The sequence below is a fragment of the Oryzias latipes genome, chromosome 14 (genome assembly GCF_002234675.1).
Source record: "Oryzias latipes chromosome 14, ASM223467v1".
Taxonomy (NCBI): domain Eukaryota; kingdom Metazoa; phylum Chordata; class Actinopteri; order Beloniformes; family Adrianichthyidae; genus Oryzias; species Oryzias latipes.
The window spans coordinates 15365826-15384704 of record NC_019872.2 but is presented as its reverse complement, the minus strand read 5'-3'; the positions used below and the strand labels follow the sequence as shown (position 1 = coordinate 15384704).

The 18879-nt window shown below is 38.0% G+C and overlaps 1 protein-coding gene across 1 annotated transcript; it reads right to left on the bottom strand.

The window, feature by feature from the left end:
- Positions 1-6205: 6205 nt before the first annotated feature.
- Positions 6206-18785, bottom strand: LOC101159767 (beta,beta-carotene 9',10'-oxygenase). The gene is made up of 12 exons (XM_004076331.3): positions 18607-18785; positions 15048-15252; positions 14752-14963; positions 14458-14573; positions 13698-13800; positions 13464-13592; positions 13216-13376; positions 12938-13105; positions 12713-12850; positions 10371-10553; positions 7003-7113; positions 6206-6685 (listed from the first exon to the last, which is right to left on the bottom strand). The coding sequence occupies exons 1-12, from the start codon at positions 18632-18634 to the stop codon at positions 6569-6571; spliced, it is 1671 nt and encodes a 556-aa protein (XP_004076379.1). The 5' UTR covers positions 18635-18785; the 3' UTR covers positions 6206-6568.
- Positions 18786-18879: the final 94 nt, after the last annotated feature.

Here is an 18879-nt window from a genome sequence, read left to right as displayed (position 1 = left end):
TGAATGTAGCATCGGCCCCTCCAAAAGTCTCCTTCACTTGTCAATCTTTCTTTGATTGGTAAAAATGAGCTTTAGACACATAAAGTAATTCATTTAAGCTCATTGCCAACCCAAGCACTAGAACCTTTGTCTGACTGGGAACCATGATGTCCACATTTGAGCCTCTAATCTTCATCCTGCCTGTATTGTTCTCTGTTTCTAAACTCCCCACTGCTGCTGGTGGTTCCCGCTCATTGAAGCAAACAGGACCTCACTGTGCAAAAATCCCAAACCAAATCTTTTGTTGACTAAACTTAAGACTCACTGCCTCCTGGCTGCACCTAAAAATTCAGTTCATAAAAGCAATGAACAGAAACTGGGATGAAGGCCAGCCCAGGTGGAGCCCACAAAGGATCAAAATGGGGATCAAACCCTGATTTTACTGGCACGAAGACCAAAAGGCCTCCAACATTTGTTCTGATTTTCTTAAAACACCCAGAGAATTACAGTTCAAAATCTTAAGAGCAACCTAAGTAAACATTAAAATCACACTGATCTAAAAAAAAAAACAATAATAACGAAATAAAAGAAGATCTTGATTTAAACTCTGTAAAATTGTAATTTTTTCCACATCTGCCAAGGCAGATACACTTTAAATTCTTAAAACTGTAGCTATTTTCTCATCAATAAAGCTTGTGTGTAAAACATTTATTGCAGTTTACTGGGCTACTTAAGTTTGTTATGTTGTTATGTAGTTGTTTTTTAATATATCTTTCTGCAAAGCTTTTATTTTTTTATGGCACTTTCTCCAAATCAAGGTGGAAAAACTCTTGGAACCTTACTGCAGACTAAAGACAATGCAAGGTGTTTAAGTTTCATAGCTGTAACACAAGCCCAAATTCTCATATCACTACCTCGATGCCTGATGGTTGCTGTAAATTTGACCAGACAATTCCACTTCAGTCTTTTTTTAATTCCTTTTAGTCGTGGTTTGTTCAAACACATTTTTAAAAAATCAGTCACATTAATTATGTCTTTAAACACTTTAATCTGCTTTTTTGGGCATTATTTTTATTTTGCAGTTTACAGTTTATTTTGGCCATTTTAAACTTAAAACTAACACACTGTGCTTTTCCAAAGATGCTAACACTGCTTATTAGAAATAAAATTGCATATTTGGAATCAGTAAATATTTAGTAACTCAGGTATAATGCAGTATTCCCTATAAAAGTTTAATATATAACATCTGGGGGTCAAAGCTTGGGTTAGAGATTAAGTTCTCATATCAAATTGTATAATGAACAGAGGTGCTTTCTTGTCAAAGAGTAGCTCGCTAAACACAAAGACAGCCATGAGGAGCAGCCTCCCTGTCATGGAGCTGTTTATCACAGCTCTCTGTGGCCATTCGAACCAAAGGCCATTTTGGCTGGAGTCCACGTGGCACAAAAAGGCCGCGGCATTCCTCGTGTCTGTGGCTAATCTGCAGTGTCAGCTTGTGTTAACACTGCATCACCTAATCTGAGGGCACACAAGGCCAGGGAATATTGAAAACTACCATGAGCGGCATTCTTCCATAGGAGGGCAAGTCCGACGAGCGCAAGGGTCGCTTAAGGCTGAACAACGGTTTTGTGTAAAAGCTGCTCTTACTGTAACGGTTTAATCCGGTGGACAGGAGGTGGGGCAGAACCAGGATGGAGGGAACACGCTTCAAAGGGAGAGCGCTTTCTCCTTGTCCATCTTTATTGAAAACTGGCTAAATGAGCTTTGTGGGGGATTTTTCTTCCTGCTGCCGGACTGTCCAGAAACTCAGCAGAAGATGTTGAAAGGACAGGGGGTCACGTGGGTGATTAATTATTTGCATCTCAACCTGCCAGATGCTTTCTGCGTCCCTGTTTAATTGCCCCATGAAGGCCCTAGAACACCGTTCGGCTGTATTCCAGGAGTCTGGCAAGTGAACCACAATTTCAGGTGATCCTAAAAATTACACGTCAAATTCCACAGACCCACGAGACACACTTTTGAATTTTGAGAGTAGAAACCTGTCCTCAGATGTTCCCTCCCACAGCTTTCTTTCTTGACTAATTTAATTGCAACCAGAGAGACCTTTTGCAATTGCTTGCTGAGCAGGTCACAGAAAAGAAATACAAGTAAAGATTTTATATTTTAAAAAGGATATTAGAATGGGTTTGACCTTAGCTTCTGATAGATAGCATGAAGCCTGTGAAGCAAAAGAGGCACAGCATATTTGTGGTTGCTGCTACTGACATGCAACATGTGCTCCACAACTTTCAAACAGGAAGGAATGCATTCAGGGTCAGGGGTCGGACAACCCGCGTTGGTTACAGGTGCTGTGTGAGATCAGCTATGAAAGGTTACAGTAAAAAATCAGACAGGCACATTTTCCTTCCTTTAATTAATTAGAGTTTTTTTTTTATCATCGCTTGTAGAATTGTAGCATTCTGCAGAAATGTAACCCTGTCTTTTATTTATTTTTTCTTTCAATTGTTCGAACAAACGTAGTTTTGTCTGAAGCTGGACTGTGCGTAAAATATGCCTACAGAGTTGGAAGCTCATACAAGTGGGTTGGTAGCGTCTCCGGCTAAAGGGTGTTTCTGTGCCAAGGTATTCCTTTTTCCCTCCTGAGAGAGGCCCCCCTGCTCAGAAAGTCAGTGAGTGCAGACCATTCCCCACTGTCTGTGAACACACAGCCACAAAAACTTAAATATGCAGGTCTGTTCCTTTAAGATGGTTATACAGGAGCCAACTGAATACACTTGGAGACATAGCGTTCAGACAAGATGGAGGGGGAGAACCAGCAGAGAATCACTAAGTGATTCCCTGATTGTGGAGAAGAATGAATATGATTTTTTTGTTTTGTTTTGCAAAGCTGCAAACATGCATTTATTCATAGTGTAAAATTAAGACTCTCAGTTAGCTGATTGTACGTCTCAGAGGGGAAAACGACTCTTGTTGCTAGGAGAGGAAAGATTCAGTCTTCTCTTATTGGCCACTCAGATGCATAAGATGGCCCAATGAGAGGCCTCCCCTGAATAGTAAAGCTACCCCCACAAGCAGACCTGATTAATATGTCAGACATGTTTTATGGGTTAACATGAATCAGGATGGATATGTTGAAAAGGCTGCAGCAGATTTTTTTGTGCTGTGTTGATATGCCGTGCCAGGGGTTGGGGGAAGCCGCGCTGTCATGCACGGAGGCAAAATGATGCTCATGAATGTTCGCACACACCACTACTGTACATGGATGTACAGGCAGCAGGTTTCTGCACACGCCTGTCACAGGAACAGGGCACATCTAGATCCAACATCTGGGACAAAAACTTAATTACTCAACTGTAACAGACTATTGAAGGAAGGTTATTGCTGTTCATGTTACACCCTTTTCACTACTACTACCACTACTACTATCACTTTTACTATTACTACTACTACTACTACTACTAGTACCACTAATATTATTATATCAGTTTTTATTTAAAATGTCTCAATGTCTTTTACAAAAATTAATCACATTTTTGTTTAATTTAAGGTTCTCCAGTGATAAAATTTACATTTTTCACAATTTTTCAAAATGAAATGCTTCAGAACATAAGAAAAGAGCCATCTCACAATATCATCGTTAAAAACATTCTGAAATGTCTCCACTGATGCCTTCAGACCTTCAGAAACCAGCACCTTGACTGCTAAGCCCCCCAAAACGACCAGAGCTGTAATCTAAAAAATAAGAAAGCACCCACCATTACTCTTTTAATTTGGAAAATATGCAAAACCTACATTTACCATGCCAATTAAAACTCACATTTAATCAAAAGATAATGCCATTTAACAAGTGAATAAAATGTCTGTCAGTGCTGCAGGAGAGGAAATCTTACCCCTCATGGCTAAAAGCAGAGAAGCTGCTTTGTTTTATAAAAGAAATCTGTAAAAATAATAGGCCACGGCAATGTCAGGGAACCTTTATTTCCACATTTGAGAAAAACTTTTTTTTTTAATTACAGAGACAGTTGAGTACTAGAACACTGTTTGCACTGCTTTCTTTCAATTTTCAGAGACGAACAACAGCTCAGTTGGGAAAATATTTATTTATTGGAGCTTAAAACAGGAACATACTCTGCTGTTTAGCAGTAGTTTCCGTTTAAAAGAAGAAAAAAAATCATTTCAAGCAAATTGAGACATGAACTGGATACGGACATTCTGCAAGACTCATAAAGTTCTTGACTCAAATGGATTTAAAAGTTTAAGCTTTTTGTTGTTTAAGCAGCAGTTCCATAACTGCTTAAAAATTCGGAAAATTGTAAGTGTTTTTTTCCTTTACGTCCTTCAGTTTGGATTTTGTTTTTGGATTTTGTTTTGTGAAATGATGCCGTATTTGCTAACATGTTTGCTAATATGGGCAAAAATCTCACACCATGGATGAGAACTCAATGGGAGACTAAAAACTTCAGCTTGAACAAAAACATTAGTCAGCAACACCGTTGACATTTTTTAATTCTTTTTTTTCTTTAGAAAAGAAATGGTACTGAAGCATCACCTGCAGCCTCAGCTGAAAGCATCAGCAATTATTTGAATTGTTCTAGCAAAAAACTGTTTCATTTAGTGTCCTTTTCAAAAAGTTGAGTTTGTGTTGCTTTAACTGCCTTTGTGAAACACACACACACAGTTTTGTTTTGTTTCCTTTCTGTCCTTTGTTAACCCGACCATAGAAACTCGCATCTGTTTTCTGGCCACACACGCAGCCCAAATAAATAGTGCAAGAGGAGCTGCTTCTTTCTTCCTTTCTTTTTGTCTTTCATTGTTCCAAATTAATGTTTTTAATGCGCCTTTTTTGTTCTTTCCTTTTCCCATATTTTTGTTTTCTAAACATTGGCATTATATTTTTACCTTTTTTTTCTCCATCTTACCTTTTTTTTCTCTTTAAGCTGTCTTAAGTGTCCCCAAAATGTAGTTCTTAAGGTCACATACAACGGAAAAACACATCTGAGGTTGAGCTCCAGGTCCCTCCAGTGTTTGCTGAGTGTTTGGGAGGCAGGGTGGGCCCATGGTTTCAGGTGGTCCCCTTGTCGGAGGATCACATGGTTTGATGCCTCTTTTAGCCGGGTTGCCCCTTTTAGAGTGTGCCTCTTTTAAAGATGCCCCCCTCGCCTAAAACTCTTTGTTCAGTTATATGAAAGGATCAGAAGAGCACTCCTCATCCCAGAAGGACTGCAGCAGTGCCCATCTAGTAATTTTTATTTTTATTTTATTTTACATTTTTATTTTCAAATGCACACGTGCTTTTTTATAATTTTTTATTTTTTTAGACAATTACTAATATGGACGCATGTATAGTCTGACCAGACTGCAAACGTCCACAACACAAAAAACTGTTGAACACTGACCTCTAGTGGATATATGTGGAATTGACTGTTTAAAACAAAAAAGGGGATTCTTTATGTGTTTTTTTCTTTTTTTTTCTTTTAACTGTGGTTCCTTTCCTGTTGTCTTCTTCTGCAATTAGAAGACTCTTCCTGGTTACACCTCCCACTCTCACTTTGTACTGAGTAAAACTCACCCTGAGCCTGTGCATTGTTTTTATACCTTTTTGCCTGTATAAAGACCTAAATGTTCACATACATGTTCACATACATTAAATTGTCTGGGAGACTGGTCCCAAATCATATAGCACATAATTTGTTTTCAAGTTTAAAAATCTGTACTTTTTAATTAATTGTTTATCTTTCAAAAATTAATAAAATGCCAAACAATACATTTTGACTGTTTTCCAGATGCCAATAAAATAAAAGTCACTAACTTACCAAGTATAGTGGTTTACTAAAGCTTCAACAGTAGAACTACAAATGACATATTTATATGACATATATATCTACATATTTATAAATATATTGGTTAATTAAATTTTGGTATAACTTTGTGAGTGAAATACTTGTAAAGGGTCTATTTTAACATTCCCCTCAGAGGAAATTATTATTTTTCCTCTTTGAAAGTTACTCTACCTCTTAATGAAAAAAAAAAAAGATTCTTACATAAAAATTTGAAGTAGCTCAACCCAATGTCAGAATTCAGACATTGAATGTTAAATTCTAATTTTATTATTAAGTAATAAATGCCATATAAACATCTTTTTTTCTTTATATTTATATTAATGTTAATGGTTGTAGCAGTAAATGAATACTCGAGAAAGCAAGTAAAAAGTATTTTACATCACACGTATTTTGATAACATTTTATTGGGAATGTAAAAATACAACAAAATTGTAAAAAAAAGGACAAATTCAATGCAAGAGTATTAATCATAAAAATACTTAATTTGAAAGTTAAATCTTTGTAATATGAACCTAAAACTTTGGCATCTTTAATATGTTGTCAACGACGACTTGTCAAATTAAAGTAAGACAAAGGCTATTCTGTCAAATTAAAGCAAGACAAAGGCTATTTTTGAATTCAGTTTAAAAAGCAGCAGCTCATCACTGCATCCTATTTAGCTGGAAATGCAGCAGAAATATAGTGGTTATTTCTTCAAGATAAAATACTGTGTTCTTTATGAGAATACTTTTAGGAATGCCCGAACAGTTTCATGATGTGGCAGTGAAGATGCCATGGAAGCCGTAAGGGATGTTAATAGGCACGTTGGCTCTTCCCACCTCCTCGAATGTTTTTGCATCCAAAACCAGGAGGAAAGTTCCTTTATCCTGAAGGGAAAATTGCTCGTCAGTATTAACAACCACTGAGTTCATAAACAAAAAAAGGGTCAGCGAGCTTTTGCTTTTGTAGGGCCCCTTTTTGCATGAGACACAGGCTCTGCAACCATCACCAACAAAGCTTTTGTCTTCAAAGGGAAAAGGTAGAATACTCGTTTAGCACAAAATGCACATCTAGAAATTTGCAGAAAGCTCTGTGCCAACCTGACAAACATTCACATACTCTATAGTTAAAAGACTCATTTATCCTGATGAGAAATCTTATTTTGTTATCACTTTCTCATTGACATTAGGCTTATTACAAATACCTGTGAGGGCGTGAGAACCACAGACAGGATGACTCCCTCGTCCTCTTCCACTGCCTCAGGTGATGGCACGAAAATGGGCTCAGATGGATAGAAACCCTTTAGCTGCCACACCTGCAATTTTCCAGATTTTCAAATTACAGCTCGTCATTTCAGTTATTGAACCCCCTGCTAAGTTAAAAAGTGCAGTTATGAAGCTCATGTACTGTAAATATATCGTTAAGAAAAAAATGTGTCTAAATATAACAAAAAATTAATTAGTGGCAGAGGAAACTTACTTGCAAATGACAAAATTACAATGCCCCTATTTTTATGATTAAAAATAAAAACGATACACATTAAAATATACATATATATATATATAAATGAAATATAAATATATTCCTTAGTGGACTTGTTTCTGTGATTGTAGCTCTTTTAAAGCTAAATTCAGACTAAAGAAACCTCAGACTTTTCAGATGTTGCTAAAAATATTTCTTCCCACTCCAGCAGATGTTGACAAAAGTTAAGACCTTTTGTTTTCAGTTAACATTTATATTTGCAGACATTTACAAAATGAAGATCCCCAGGAGGCTCCTGGCCACGCAGCCTTGGAGTCCCTTTAACAATATATTTACACCTTTTCTACCAGATCTTTTAAGTGATATAAACCCAAGTAAATAACACTCTTTAAGACTTGAACTCAACTTCAGCACAATGGCAATGAAGGTTTGAAGGTTGGTTGATGGTTTGCAGTAAACCATTGGGATGGAAGATGATATCAATGGGGGGGGGTGTATTTTGAATTTTTCTTTATTATATAATTATTATTCGGCATTTCATTTTATTACTTTATTTATTTTATTTCCCAACTAATGACTTATCCACGATGATCCAGTATAAACTGAGGGAAGTGACTTTTACAAAAAAAATAAGAAAATAACAAACAAAATAGAAAAGAAGTAGTCCGCTCCTGCTCTTGATTAGTCAAGTGGAGCGGTGGACCGAGCGACCGTGTCTCTGAGCAGAGCAGATGGACTTTATGTTTGAGGGGAAGGGAGGATGCTTTGTTACGTGTGTGGGAGACTTCGGACTGCGATCCGTCCCGCAGCTCTAGGTGAACGAGCTACCGAACTCAGGAGAACCGGGTCTTCCGATAAAAGTGTGTGTCCGGGCAGAGCTCCGACGGCGGTGTGTGAGCTGTTCAAAGCAGAAATGTCGCTCAGTCCTTAGAAACCGGTCAAACAAACACATTTGTGTTTCCAGTCGTCTCCAGACAAAATAAAGGCTGATGTTATTCCCACATATTTAGATGCAGCATTTCCCGCATGGATTTTATGTTCATCAAAGGCTAATGTTGTTAGCGCGTGTTAGCCTCTCCTAGACCTGGCTTCTTCCGGCTCTGTTCTTCAACAGAAAAAGCACTGACCACACAGATTTAAATTAAAATGATGAGCGAACAGGCGCTTCATAATAACCGTAACAGTAATAAAAGCACGTTTAGAATATCGTCTTGTATATTACAGAGCTGTCAGATATCTATGTATGTAGCTTCTCAGCGGAACTAATTTTCTCCTCCGGTATTTCAAACACTACTGTGCATGTGCGAATGATTTATTCCGACCGGAAGTGTGAGCCATGTCAACGTTTGTTATATTCTGAAAACATTTTTCTGGGCCCATGAACACGGTTGAATTCTAATCCGACCATTGATCCGATCAAGATTTTTTGCACATGTAACCGCGGTTTGTGGTGTCGACTCGCAGCGTGGTGGGGGCGTTGCATCAAGATGGTGTCTCTCCATCGTGATGTCAGTCAATCAAATCAATCAATCAATCAATTTATTATTTGTATAGCACTTATAAAAGCCAAGGCAACCAAAGTGCTTAACATAAAATCAACTAAAATCACAAACAATACGATGCAATAAAGAAACAATAGGAATAAAACAATAAAATCAATTGAACAATAAAAGCAATAAAACAATAAAAGAATAAGATTAATAAAATGAACAATGAACAAGCTGGCCCACTAGATATGCTCACTGGAGTTAAAAGCCTGAGTAAAAAGATGTGTTTTTAAAAGAGTCTTAAAATTACTGACAGTTCTGGCAGACCTCACAGAAAAAGGGAGAGCATTCCAGAGTTTAGGACCTGCAACTGAAAAGGCTCTGTCTCCCCGAGTCACAAGCCGAGTCCTGGGAACCGCTAAAAGCATTTGATCTTCAGACCTAAGGACTCGACAAGGACGATAAACATGCAGAAGCTCAGAAAGATACTGAGGTGCCAGACCATTCAGACATTTAAAAACCAAAAGCAAAATCTTAAAAGTAATTCTAAAAGACACAGGCAGCCAATGAAGTGAGCGTAATATCGGTGTTATATGCTCACACCGTCTGGTCCCCGTTAACAGGCGGGCCGCTGAATTTTGAACCAGCTGGAGGCGGCGGAGCAGAGACTGATCTATACCACTGTAGAGAGAGTTACAGTAGTCCAGTCTGGAAAAGATCAAAGCATGAATCACTTGTTGCAAAGCGTGAGGAGGAAGATATGGCTTGACTTTGCTAATTAGCCTCAAGTGATAAAAACTAGACTGGACTACAACACTGACCTGCCTGTCAAATTTAAAATGTCTGTCAAGGTTTACCCCAAGATCTCTAATGAACGGAGCATCTGAGGGGTCCAGGGGGCCAACAGCACTACAGCAGCCTGTCAGTCAGCCATCACCATCGTCCATCGGCACAACCCTAATGGCAATAAACAACTAGCCAATAATGGAAGCTCAAGGAAGCGTTTCAGTAGAAAAGCAGGAACTCATCAGTCACCATAAGGTGGACTGATATAATTTACGACTAAACTGTCAAAGTAGCTCATTTGTGCAAGTCAGCCTTTTTCTGCACATTTTTTGCATCTCTTGCATGTTTCATTGGCATGATTTGGCACCTCTGATGCTGACGGCCCCTGGTCATGTGATCAGGTTGCATTTATGGTTGGCCAGGCTAAAGCACAATTTGAATTGGTTGTAGATAAAGAGGGATAGGGGGGCACTGATGTTGGTCTGCATTGTCACTGTTTGCTCCAAATATCTCTGTGAATTTAAGCACTTATGATCTGGGAGTCCAAAAAACCAACAACACATTAATAAATCACAACTCTTGGAGTAAAAAAAGTCGATGGAGTCATGTTCAAGGGTAAAATATCACCAGCTTCTTTGTAAATATACTCTACAAAACAATAAAAATCTATTTTTTTCATCCCATTTCAAATTTTTATTCTAAACTAAACTAAAGTTTTTAGCATTTGAGTCTATTTTAAGTTACCTTAACTCTTCTAGCCTTTATGTGACACAGACTACATGACACCTGAAGGGAGTTGTGTTCTTCCCCCACATACCTTCAAAGTCTTGTCCTGCAGGTCCACCTTGAGAAGAGAGTCGCCCACCATGTGTCTAAAGCCACATCCATAGAAGTACCGATATGGTTTGGTGTTACATCGACTGTAGTTGATCTGCGGGAACTCCAGGCCACCGTACTCATGCAAGTCATCACCATGGAGATCCTCATGCTGACAGAAAACCTGAAGACAAAGAGATCATAAAAAAGTAATGAACTGGATATGGTTACAAACATTTTTACCCTTGTAGCCCCCTGAGAATCTACAGGAATGCAGTCTCAGGTTAAGTTGAAGAAAGTGCTTCAAATCACAACAGTCAGGATGCAATTCTGAATGCCGGTGTTCTTAGTTTCTAATGCTTGCAGGTTCTTATTGGGAAAACACACCTGATCCAACCAGTTGAATGTAATGTGGAGAAGTCTCCAAAACCAACAGTTTGATGTACAAGCAACATATTGTAATGAAGCTCTGGAGCAGCTCATGAAACTTTTGAATTTATTCATGGGCCAGATAGCAAGGAAGTGAGAGGCATCTGTCTATTCTAGCTTTGAAATGATACAAACTACTTCCTGGATTCAGCATAGAGCAGCAGGAGATGGCAGATGGAGTCTGTCAACTGAATGGATAGAAAGCAGTCTGAGCCCCACAGAAGAGTCAGATCTGAGTGTTAGTTCTACTAGATCTGAGTGCTGCTTTTGATACTGTTGATCAACTGAGCCTTTTAAACAGACTAAAAAGTCTTGGCCTTTTAGGGAGTGTTTCAAGTGTTTCAAACCATGTCTTATGGAGATAAACTTTATGTTAAACATGGATACACAATTTTCTAAAGTCCATGAAAACAAATGTGGTGTGCCTCAAGGTTCCATCCTCGGCCCCTTGCTTTTTAACAATTACATGCTTCCACTGGGGAAAGTCATCTGACATCACAACATCAGCTTTCATAGTTATGCTGATGATACCCAGCTGTACATAGCTATGTCTCCTGGTGACACAAGGCCAATAGAAGCACTTTGTAACTGTATTTTATATGTGAAATCATGTATGGTAAATAATTTTCTGCAACTCAACCAGGAAAAACCAAAATTAAATAAAGCAAAATCAGTGCTGATGCTAAGAGAGGAAAACGATTTTTGAAGCTAAAAGAACTTTGGTTAAGCCATTTAGAAACAGTCAGAAACCTGGGCATGATTTTTTGCTCTAAGCTAACTTTTATCCCAAATATATAAAATGTGGTTAAAACTGGTTTTTATCATCTTAGAAATCTGGCTAGGGTCCGCCCATTACTCTCTCTTGCTAATATGGAGATGCTAATGCATGCTTTCATCATCAGTAAAATTGATTATTGTAACTCCCTGCTTGCTGGTCTTCCATTAAGAACCTTCAGCTTCTCCAGAACTCTGATACACAAGTTCTCACCAAGACCAGGAGTATTGGATTCAAATCAAATCAAAAACCAAACCCTACGGAGAGGCATCTTTACAGCACCATGGCCCTCATTTATGAAACAGTCTGCCAGAGGACCCCAGAGAGCCCCAGAGAGCATAGTTGTTTGTAAGAAAAGGCTCAAGCCCCATATTTTTAGCCTGGGTTAAACTAAACAATACTTTTGTTATTTTATTTTTTATTTGTTTATTTTATTTTGTATTTATTTGTCTATTTTGTCTTGTTGTATGTATTTACAATAGATTATTAATGATTTATTTTAATATTTATTATTTAAATGTTTTATTGTGTTTGTTTATTGCTTTTATCAGTATGTTCACTTTTTAATTATCATTTCCAGAGCTTCCTCATTTGGGACCTCTGCCTCTGGGTCGGCTGTTCAGTCACTGCAGCTCCAGATGGGGACCTGCGTCACTACTTAGCTGTGGTGGAGCGGTCCCCGCCTGTGATGCTGCATTTGGCTGGCTGTGCAGTTATTCACAGAGAGGGAGGTCACAAATATTAGCGTTTTAAACAACCAATATTTTGCTTTCGTGCTCAGCCTTTTTCCAGTTGTCTATCCCCATCAGTTAGGGGGTGGGAGGTGTGAAAGGGGTGGAAAGAGTAGGTCTGGGGAGGGGGCTCTATTTTAATTTTCGTGCTTGTTTTTACATTATTTTTTTTTGTTTGTTTTAATGTAAAGCACTTTGTGTTATGTTTTATAGGAAATGTGATATGTTAATAAAGTTTTATTTGATTTGATTTAAAGAATTGCATTGAGGAAAACAAGGCAAACAAATGTTTATATCAAGTAAAGAATGAAAGAAGTGCAGTAACAATACAAATAAACATTGATGGAACCAAAAGACACTGGTCAAAGTTTTCCTAGGTTAATTTTTTTTAGGCTGAAGCAGATTTACCTTATCAGGGCTGATTTTGGTGCAGGAGGCTTTACTGAATGGCCGGGTGTTCAAGTTCTGGTTGGTTGGTGTTTCACTGGTCAAATTTAGAGGAAGGACAAAGCGGCGAGGGAACGACCTTTCTGTGGTGTTGTACACCTAAAATAGAAGCAGTGCAGCATCACATCATTTGGATGGATAGTCAATCAGTGTGTCTTTTCTCAACCCTGACTTAATGACACTGACTTCATCCAGTGCTTCTCCTGTCTTGCGTAAGTTCTGAATGAGGTAGTTGCTGATAGCTTGGCCACCATCTGCACAGCACAGGTCAATCATCAGGAATCCATCCTCTTCAAAGGCGTTGATCTGATGAAAGGTTGATATGGCTTTGGTGTAGTACTTCACTGGGCTGACCTGCAGGATTGAATACAAAATGCTGTGTATCTTGTGAACCCATTGGTCCCATTGGTCAGACTTTTCTAATTCAAGCATTTTCATCGCTGGCCATGTGAACAACATCCTACCTTGCCTGTGTGCTTGTCAACAAGATGGAAGACCGTTTCCTGATTGGAATCCCAGTAGATGCCCTGACTCAAAGCTTTTCCTCTGATGTTGCATGTGACTATCTTTAGCAGGTCCATCTTAACTGGTTGCTCGATAAACACAACATAGTTCTCAGACATGGCTGGAAGCAGAAGAAGGAGTATTTTAGTTGAAAGAAGCAAGCTAGTTAAAAAAAAATAACAAGTGATTTGGAGGAACTGTGTCTTACCAAAGCTGTGATAGTAAGAGGGATGGGATTTGTTTGCAGGGGAGATGGAACAGAGGACTTCAGCTCCTTGCAGAGTCTCTTTGATGTCAGCTTTCTCAGGAGGGACTTTGATTATGTTGTACAAGGCTCCTGAAACAACCAGGACATCACCAAAGGAGTTCAACCAAAGTTTGCTCTAAAAGAGAATCTGAAAAGAGGACAAATGTTCAGAGATAGTAAACCTTTTTTTTTTACCCTTTCTTCCATAGGAGTTGCCCATATTGTAGGTTGTGCCATCTGGATCATAGTGTGGATGAGCAGTGGCTCCATTTACAGCAATGAATTTGCTCCAATCAACCTGCAAAGCAGAAGGGAACAATAGTTTTATTATTAGGTGCTATATCCACATGTTTTACCATTTTTCCAAAAAAAATACATAAGCTGATTTGGAATTAGATAGCAGCAGTAAGCCTGGCAAAACCTCATAAAGTGTTGATATAGAAGGGCCTGTGTGTAGACTTTTAAAAGTAATCAGAACATGAGTACATCAAAAATTTATCTGGACCATCCTATTTGTGGATGACACAAGGATTTATTTTAGAAGCAGAGGAAACAGTTGAAACAAACATTGAAAAAGAGGAAAGGATTTAAAACCAGAAGGATTAGGATAGAGCAGGTCTGTAAATGAGAGAGACAGCAGGAACACTATTAAGTTGCAAGCTGGTAGAAAAAGTTGAACAATGGGGATTGTGGTTAGAAAAGTGAACTAGCATTGACCTAACATTGAAACTGGACGTCCCTGACACGCAACTTGGGTTTGCTGTTAACACAGCTGGATACTTATCACTTCAGCAGGTTAAATAGACCCTGGCTGCTCCAATAAGGTTGGTTTATCAGACATTTGACCCAACTATAAGCAGCTGTATCTAAAATGTTCCGTGTGAATTTGACCCAACAGTACTACCAGTTGTGCTCATTTTAGTGATAGCAGATTTTAGGACAGCTGCTGTAATACCTTTTCCAGAGTATCCAGGTTCTCCAGGTTCACTTTGTGCATGAAATTGGTCTCTGTGCTGACATAGAAGTCACCTTTGTACTTCACAAAACTCACACTTGCATTGTCTGTAGGTTCTGTTGTGACAAAAAAAATAACTGTTTTTTTTTTAACTGTTAACAGTCATTCAGACATAATTTACACCTTGTACTCGTTGAAGTTTTTTTTTTTAAAGAAGTTGGCTTAAATGTGTTGCCTTTTTTTCTTCTTCAAAGATACAGTCACATTCACTTGATAAATGTTTTTCCAACTTACCTATCATTTCAAAGCGAGATAGGAACCTCTGGAAGAAGTTCTTGCATGGATCAGGCATGGCCAAGGTACCAAATTCTGACATCACTATACGGTCCCTTTCACTGTTTTTTTTGTAGGTGTCACTCTGCAGAAACCGACTCATGTACGTCACATCGCCTTTCTGGATCTTAAACTGGTGAAGCATTGCCATCCCGTCAAACCAGTGGTTGTAGCTGCCAGGAAATACAAGCTTTAAGCTTGAATTTGTTTGGAGAGGGAAAAACTTTTTGTTAGTGCCACAAAGGGTTCTGACTTACTATGTATTTCCAAACTCAAACTTTCCAGGGCCATTTCGAAGGAACAAGCCATTGATCCAGGAGGGGATGGTTCCTTCTATGGTGGTAGGGATCGGCTCAGGGGTTTCTTCAACAGTGCGAACGAGAGGGGCGATCGTCTCTAGTCCCTTAACTGCTGTAAGGCTGTGCTTCTTTGTTTTTTCATTGTCAATAGTTGTGGCTTGATCTGCAACAAACACATTGGGTGCAAAGATTGAATCATAGGCAGACTATTAATTTTACCCCTATTTTTTTAACACAATAGATATTTCAAACCCAAGATTAGTTTTTCCTTTTAGGTCAGCATGTAAAGGTTGATATTGCGTTTAACCATTTTATCAAATCGATTTAAGTAGGTTCAGTTGAACAGCCGTGTCTATAGTTTTCAGCTTTTTCCCTCTGTGTTTAATTACCTACCCAGACAGCTATAGAGTATTTTTAAATTCTGGGATTGTGCTTTTCTTCCTTCTCTACTGCACACCAACCAATGTAATTATGCATCACCTAAATACATTTGACATTAGATGTGATGCTATTTTTTTCTTTAAAAGCAATGTAGTTTTCTTATTATGGATATGTTTTTTTAAATCCTGAAACAAGGATGCTACACTTAAGACTTTGTTTATCGTAAGTTTGTAATCTTAAAACAAGACATGTCATTTGAAAACACAAAAATCAATGGAGGCACCAATTTTAGGCAACCAAATATAAAATAAACATCAGACTTGTATGTGTTATATAATATAAACTTTGAAATGGTAAAAGTAATGGAATTGTAGAGGATGCCCTTCTAAAAAAACAGAGAAATAAGTAAACATAAAGAATGTATTCCAATCCTGAAGTAAAACTTGATCAAAAATTGTCAAAAACATTTAACTGTTATAAAACTACTACTAGTAAAACTACTAAAAATATCTTTACATTATGAAAGGGTTTTCCAAAAAAAAAAAAAAAAAAGGCTTACATTGTTAATTTTGCTCCACAAATATTGGAAAACAAAAGTATTTGTGTTGCCTCAGGAAGAATAGAGTGATGGAATTAAGATGGAGAAAGAGTAATAAGCGGACCTGACCTGTACTGTGAAGTCTACTGACATTGTGCCGGTGGGACAGCCCTGTTATGTGGGTGCCAAGAGAATAATATGCAACACTTCTTTTATTTCTTCTGCTTTATAGCTATTACGGTTTTATTATAATTTTAATATTCAGCGAAAGGAAGTAATATTTTCCTGAACTGATTTGTCGTGAGCGTATTGATGCTGCTTCCTACCATTTTTTTAATAAGTTTGATATTGGTTTATTGTTGAACAAAATGCCTCCGGGTTTAATATCCAACCTTTGTTTTTAATTTAAAAATCTTATTTAAAAATATATTTTTTAAATTGTTTTTTAAATAAATTTCACCTCTAAAAAGTATAAAATATGTGTTTTCTACATGAATGCATAAATAAAACTATCAACTTCACTTTTTGAATTTCAAAACATGTTTTTAAAAAGGGGTTTCATGAGATAATCAAAGGAGACTAAGGAGACATTTTGTTTTGTAAGTGACAACATTGCTACATTTATTTAGCTGCATATTTAGCTATAATTTGACAGATACAAACAGAAAATTAACTTAAATAAAAACAACTTTTCTTCTTATTTTTTCCTAAGTGCAAACTGATCTACAGATGTTGTTGCTGCTTTGATAACTACTAACTTCAGTTGTTAAAAACTGCATTTTCCTTCTCCCTCAGCAGAATGGTGGATAGATTTTATTTTACTATAGAACAACAGCTTTGAGAGGAACATGACCCTGCTACAATGTTTTCCTGAACATCTGTCCAGAGCTACACCACAGACACATGGAAAATATTATACCCTTCTTCTCTTTTTTGAAAATACTCTGAATTGTTATTCCCAAACCAAAAGTTGTGCAACAACTGGTATTACGTAAATGACACATTGGGACGTTAAACAGTTTGTGTAAATAACTTTTAACCAGTTCAAGTCTTTTAAATGTGTGTACAATTTTATTTTATATGCTATTAAATGGGGGTATACTATAAGTGAATTTTGACATAAAAAAGAAAAATGCATAAGACAGCTGTTGTTTCAACTGCTGCAACCCGTCTGCACTTGTTAAGCTGCAGAGGTTACAAAATGTGCCATTCTGAGAAAGAATGGGAAAGACCAACACGTTGTGTACACGAGCTGCAATCCGTCAGGTCAGCAGTAACCTTGCTCCCACAATCCATCATGGACAGCCCACCTCTTACATAAACTGGTAATAGATCCACTGTCCATAGTGTGTGCAGCACAAGGGCAAACAAATAGTCCTGTCTAAACTGTGCGGCAGTAAAACTTCCACACAGCCTTATGTGGAGTCATTTCCAAGTCCATCGTGAAGTTTCCCCTATTTAAATTTATTTTGTGTGTTAAAAAGTTTGAACAAATGTAAACATTTACCCGTTTTTTGTAAGAACAATGCAGGATTTCTGTTTATCAGAGCAACTGAAAGTTAAAGCTTTCTGATGCTCATCCAAGCTTCAACAATTCCTTACAAAAACGATATCTTCATGTATCAGAAGAGCAGTTTGCAGGATAACAATAAGCAGCACAGCAATGAACTTACACAAGATTTTACACAAAAAAAAGTTTGCCTCAAGCCTGCCAAGAGCATAATGTGACTTGAAGCAAATCCAGTTTTAGGCTGAGGGTGGAGCAAAACAAAACAAAAATCATGTGCAGCTGTGCTTTCTGCAGCCAAGGCTCAAAAACACAACATCAAAACGTTATTAGAAGTATGCCTGCAATCATTACACAATTAGTTTAAAGACCAAGTTTATTATATTTTGCTGTTACTTTGCTATTACTGCGAATTAGAGTAAAATCATATGTTTTGCACATTCTAAAAAATACATTCTTGGTGGTGGATTTTTAAAACTCAAAAATCTCTTTCGCGTTTTGATGGTTTCCGCAGGTGAATCAGCAATGCGCATGAAAGCATGGCCGCAGAAAGTTTGATAAACCAGAAAGCTGCATCTTCAAACTCAGACTTCATGCGTGCGCAACTCTTGCGTAAATGGACTGGAAAATGCAGTTTACTGTAAATCTGCATGGCATTGGTGGAGATAAATGAAACCCTCAACCCATTCTTATTTGTATAATGTTATCATTGGAGCTCATGTGAACGCAGCAGCAGCTTTTATGGCATGGCCGTTTAACTGCTGCTGTAGTTGCAGGCTATCATTGACTAAACGCCACGCCGTTTATATATCGTAGGCAGTGAAATTGAAACCTGACACTTTTCCCTGAACCCGCGGAACATTTTGTCCCTTAGTGTCACAGTAGCTCATCATTGAGTCAAAGATGTCGCGCATGTGTGCACTGCTTCCTTCTATGCATTTACAGATAGATAACAAACGAATCTATGAGAACAAACATTTAATCGAGTTTTATTATTCATATTTATTCTCTCCGAATGTTGCCAAAATGTCTCTGTGAGTTTCTTCTCATGGTTAGAATAGGAATAGTAAAGCAAAGTGTCAGCACCTTACCTGGACTCTGCTGCTTATCAGGTGGCATGACGGTGGATGGATGCGCTCTCTGCGCTCACTGTTTGGAACCACAAGCGCGCAAACGTTTCCAGCTTTGACTGGGCGTCCTTTCAGAGCTCAGCTGTTACATAAGCCCTCACAGCAGCTTCGACTCTTTTCTAGGCAGGCCTGCACGGTACACTGACGCAGACCGAGGACTACTTACTTCCTGTTCACTTACATGATTACACTCTGTCTCAACAAGTCAGAGTGAAAACCCCAATTATGGTTAAA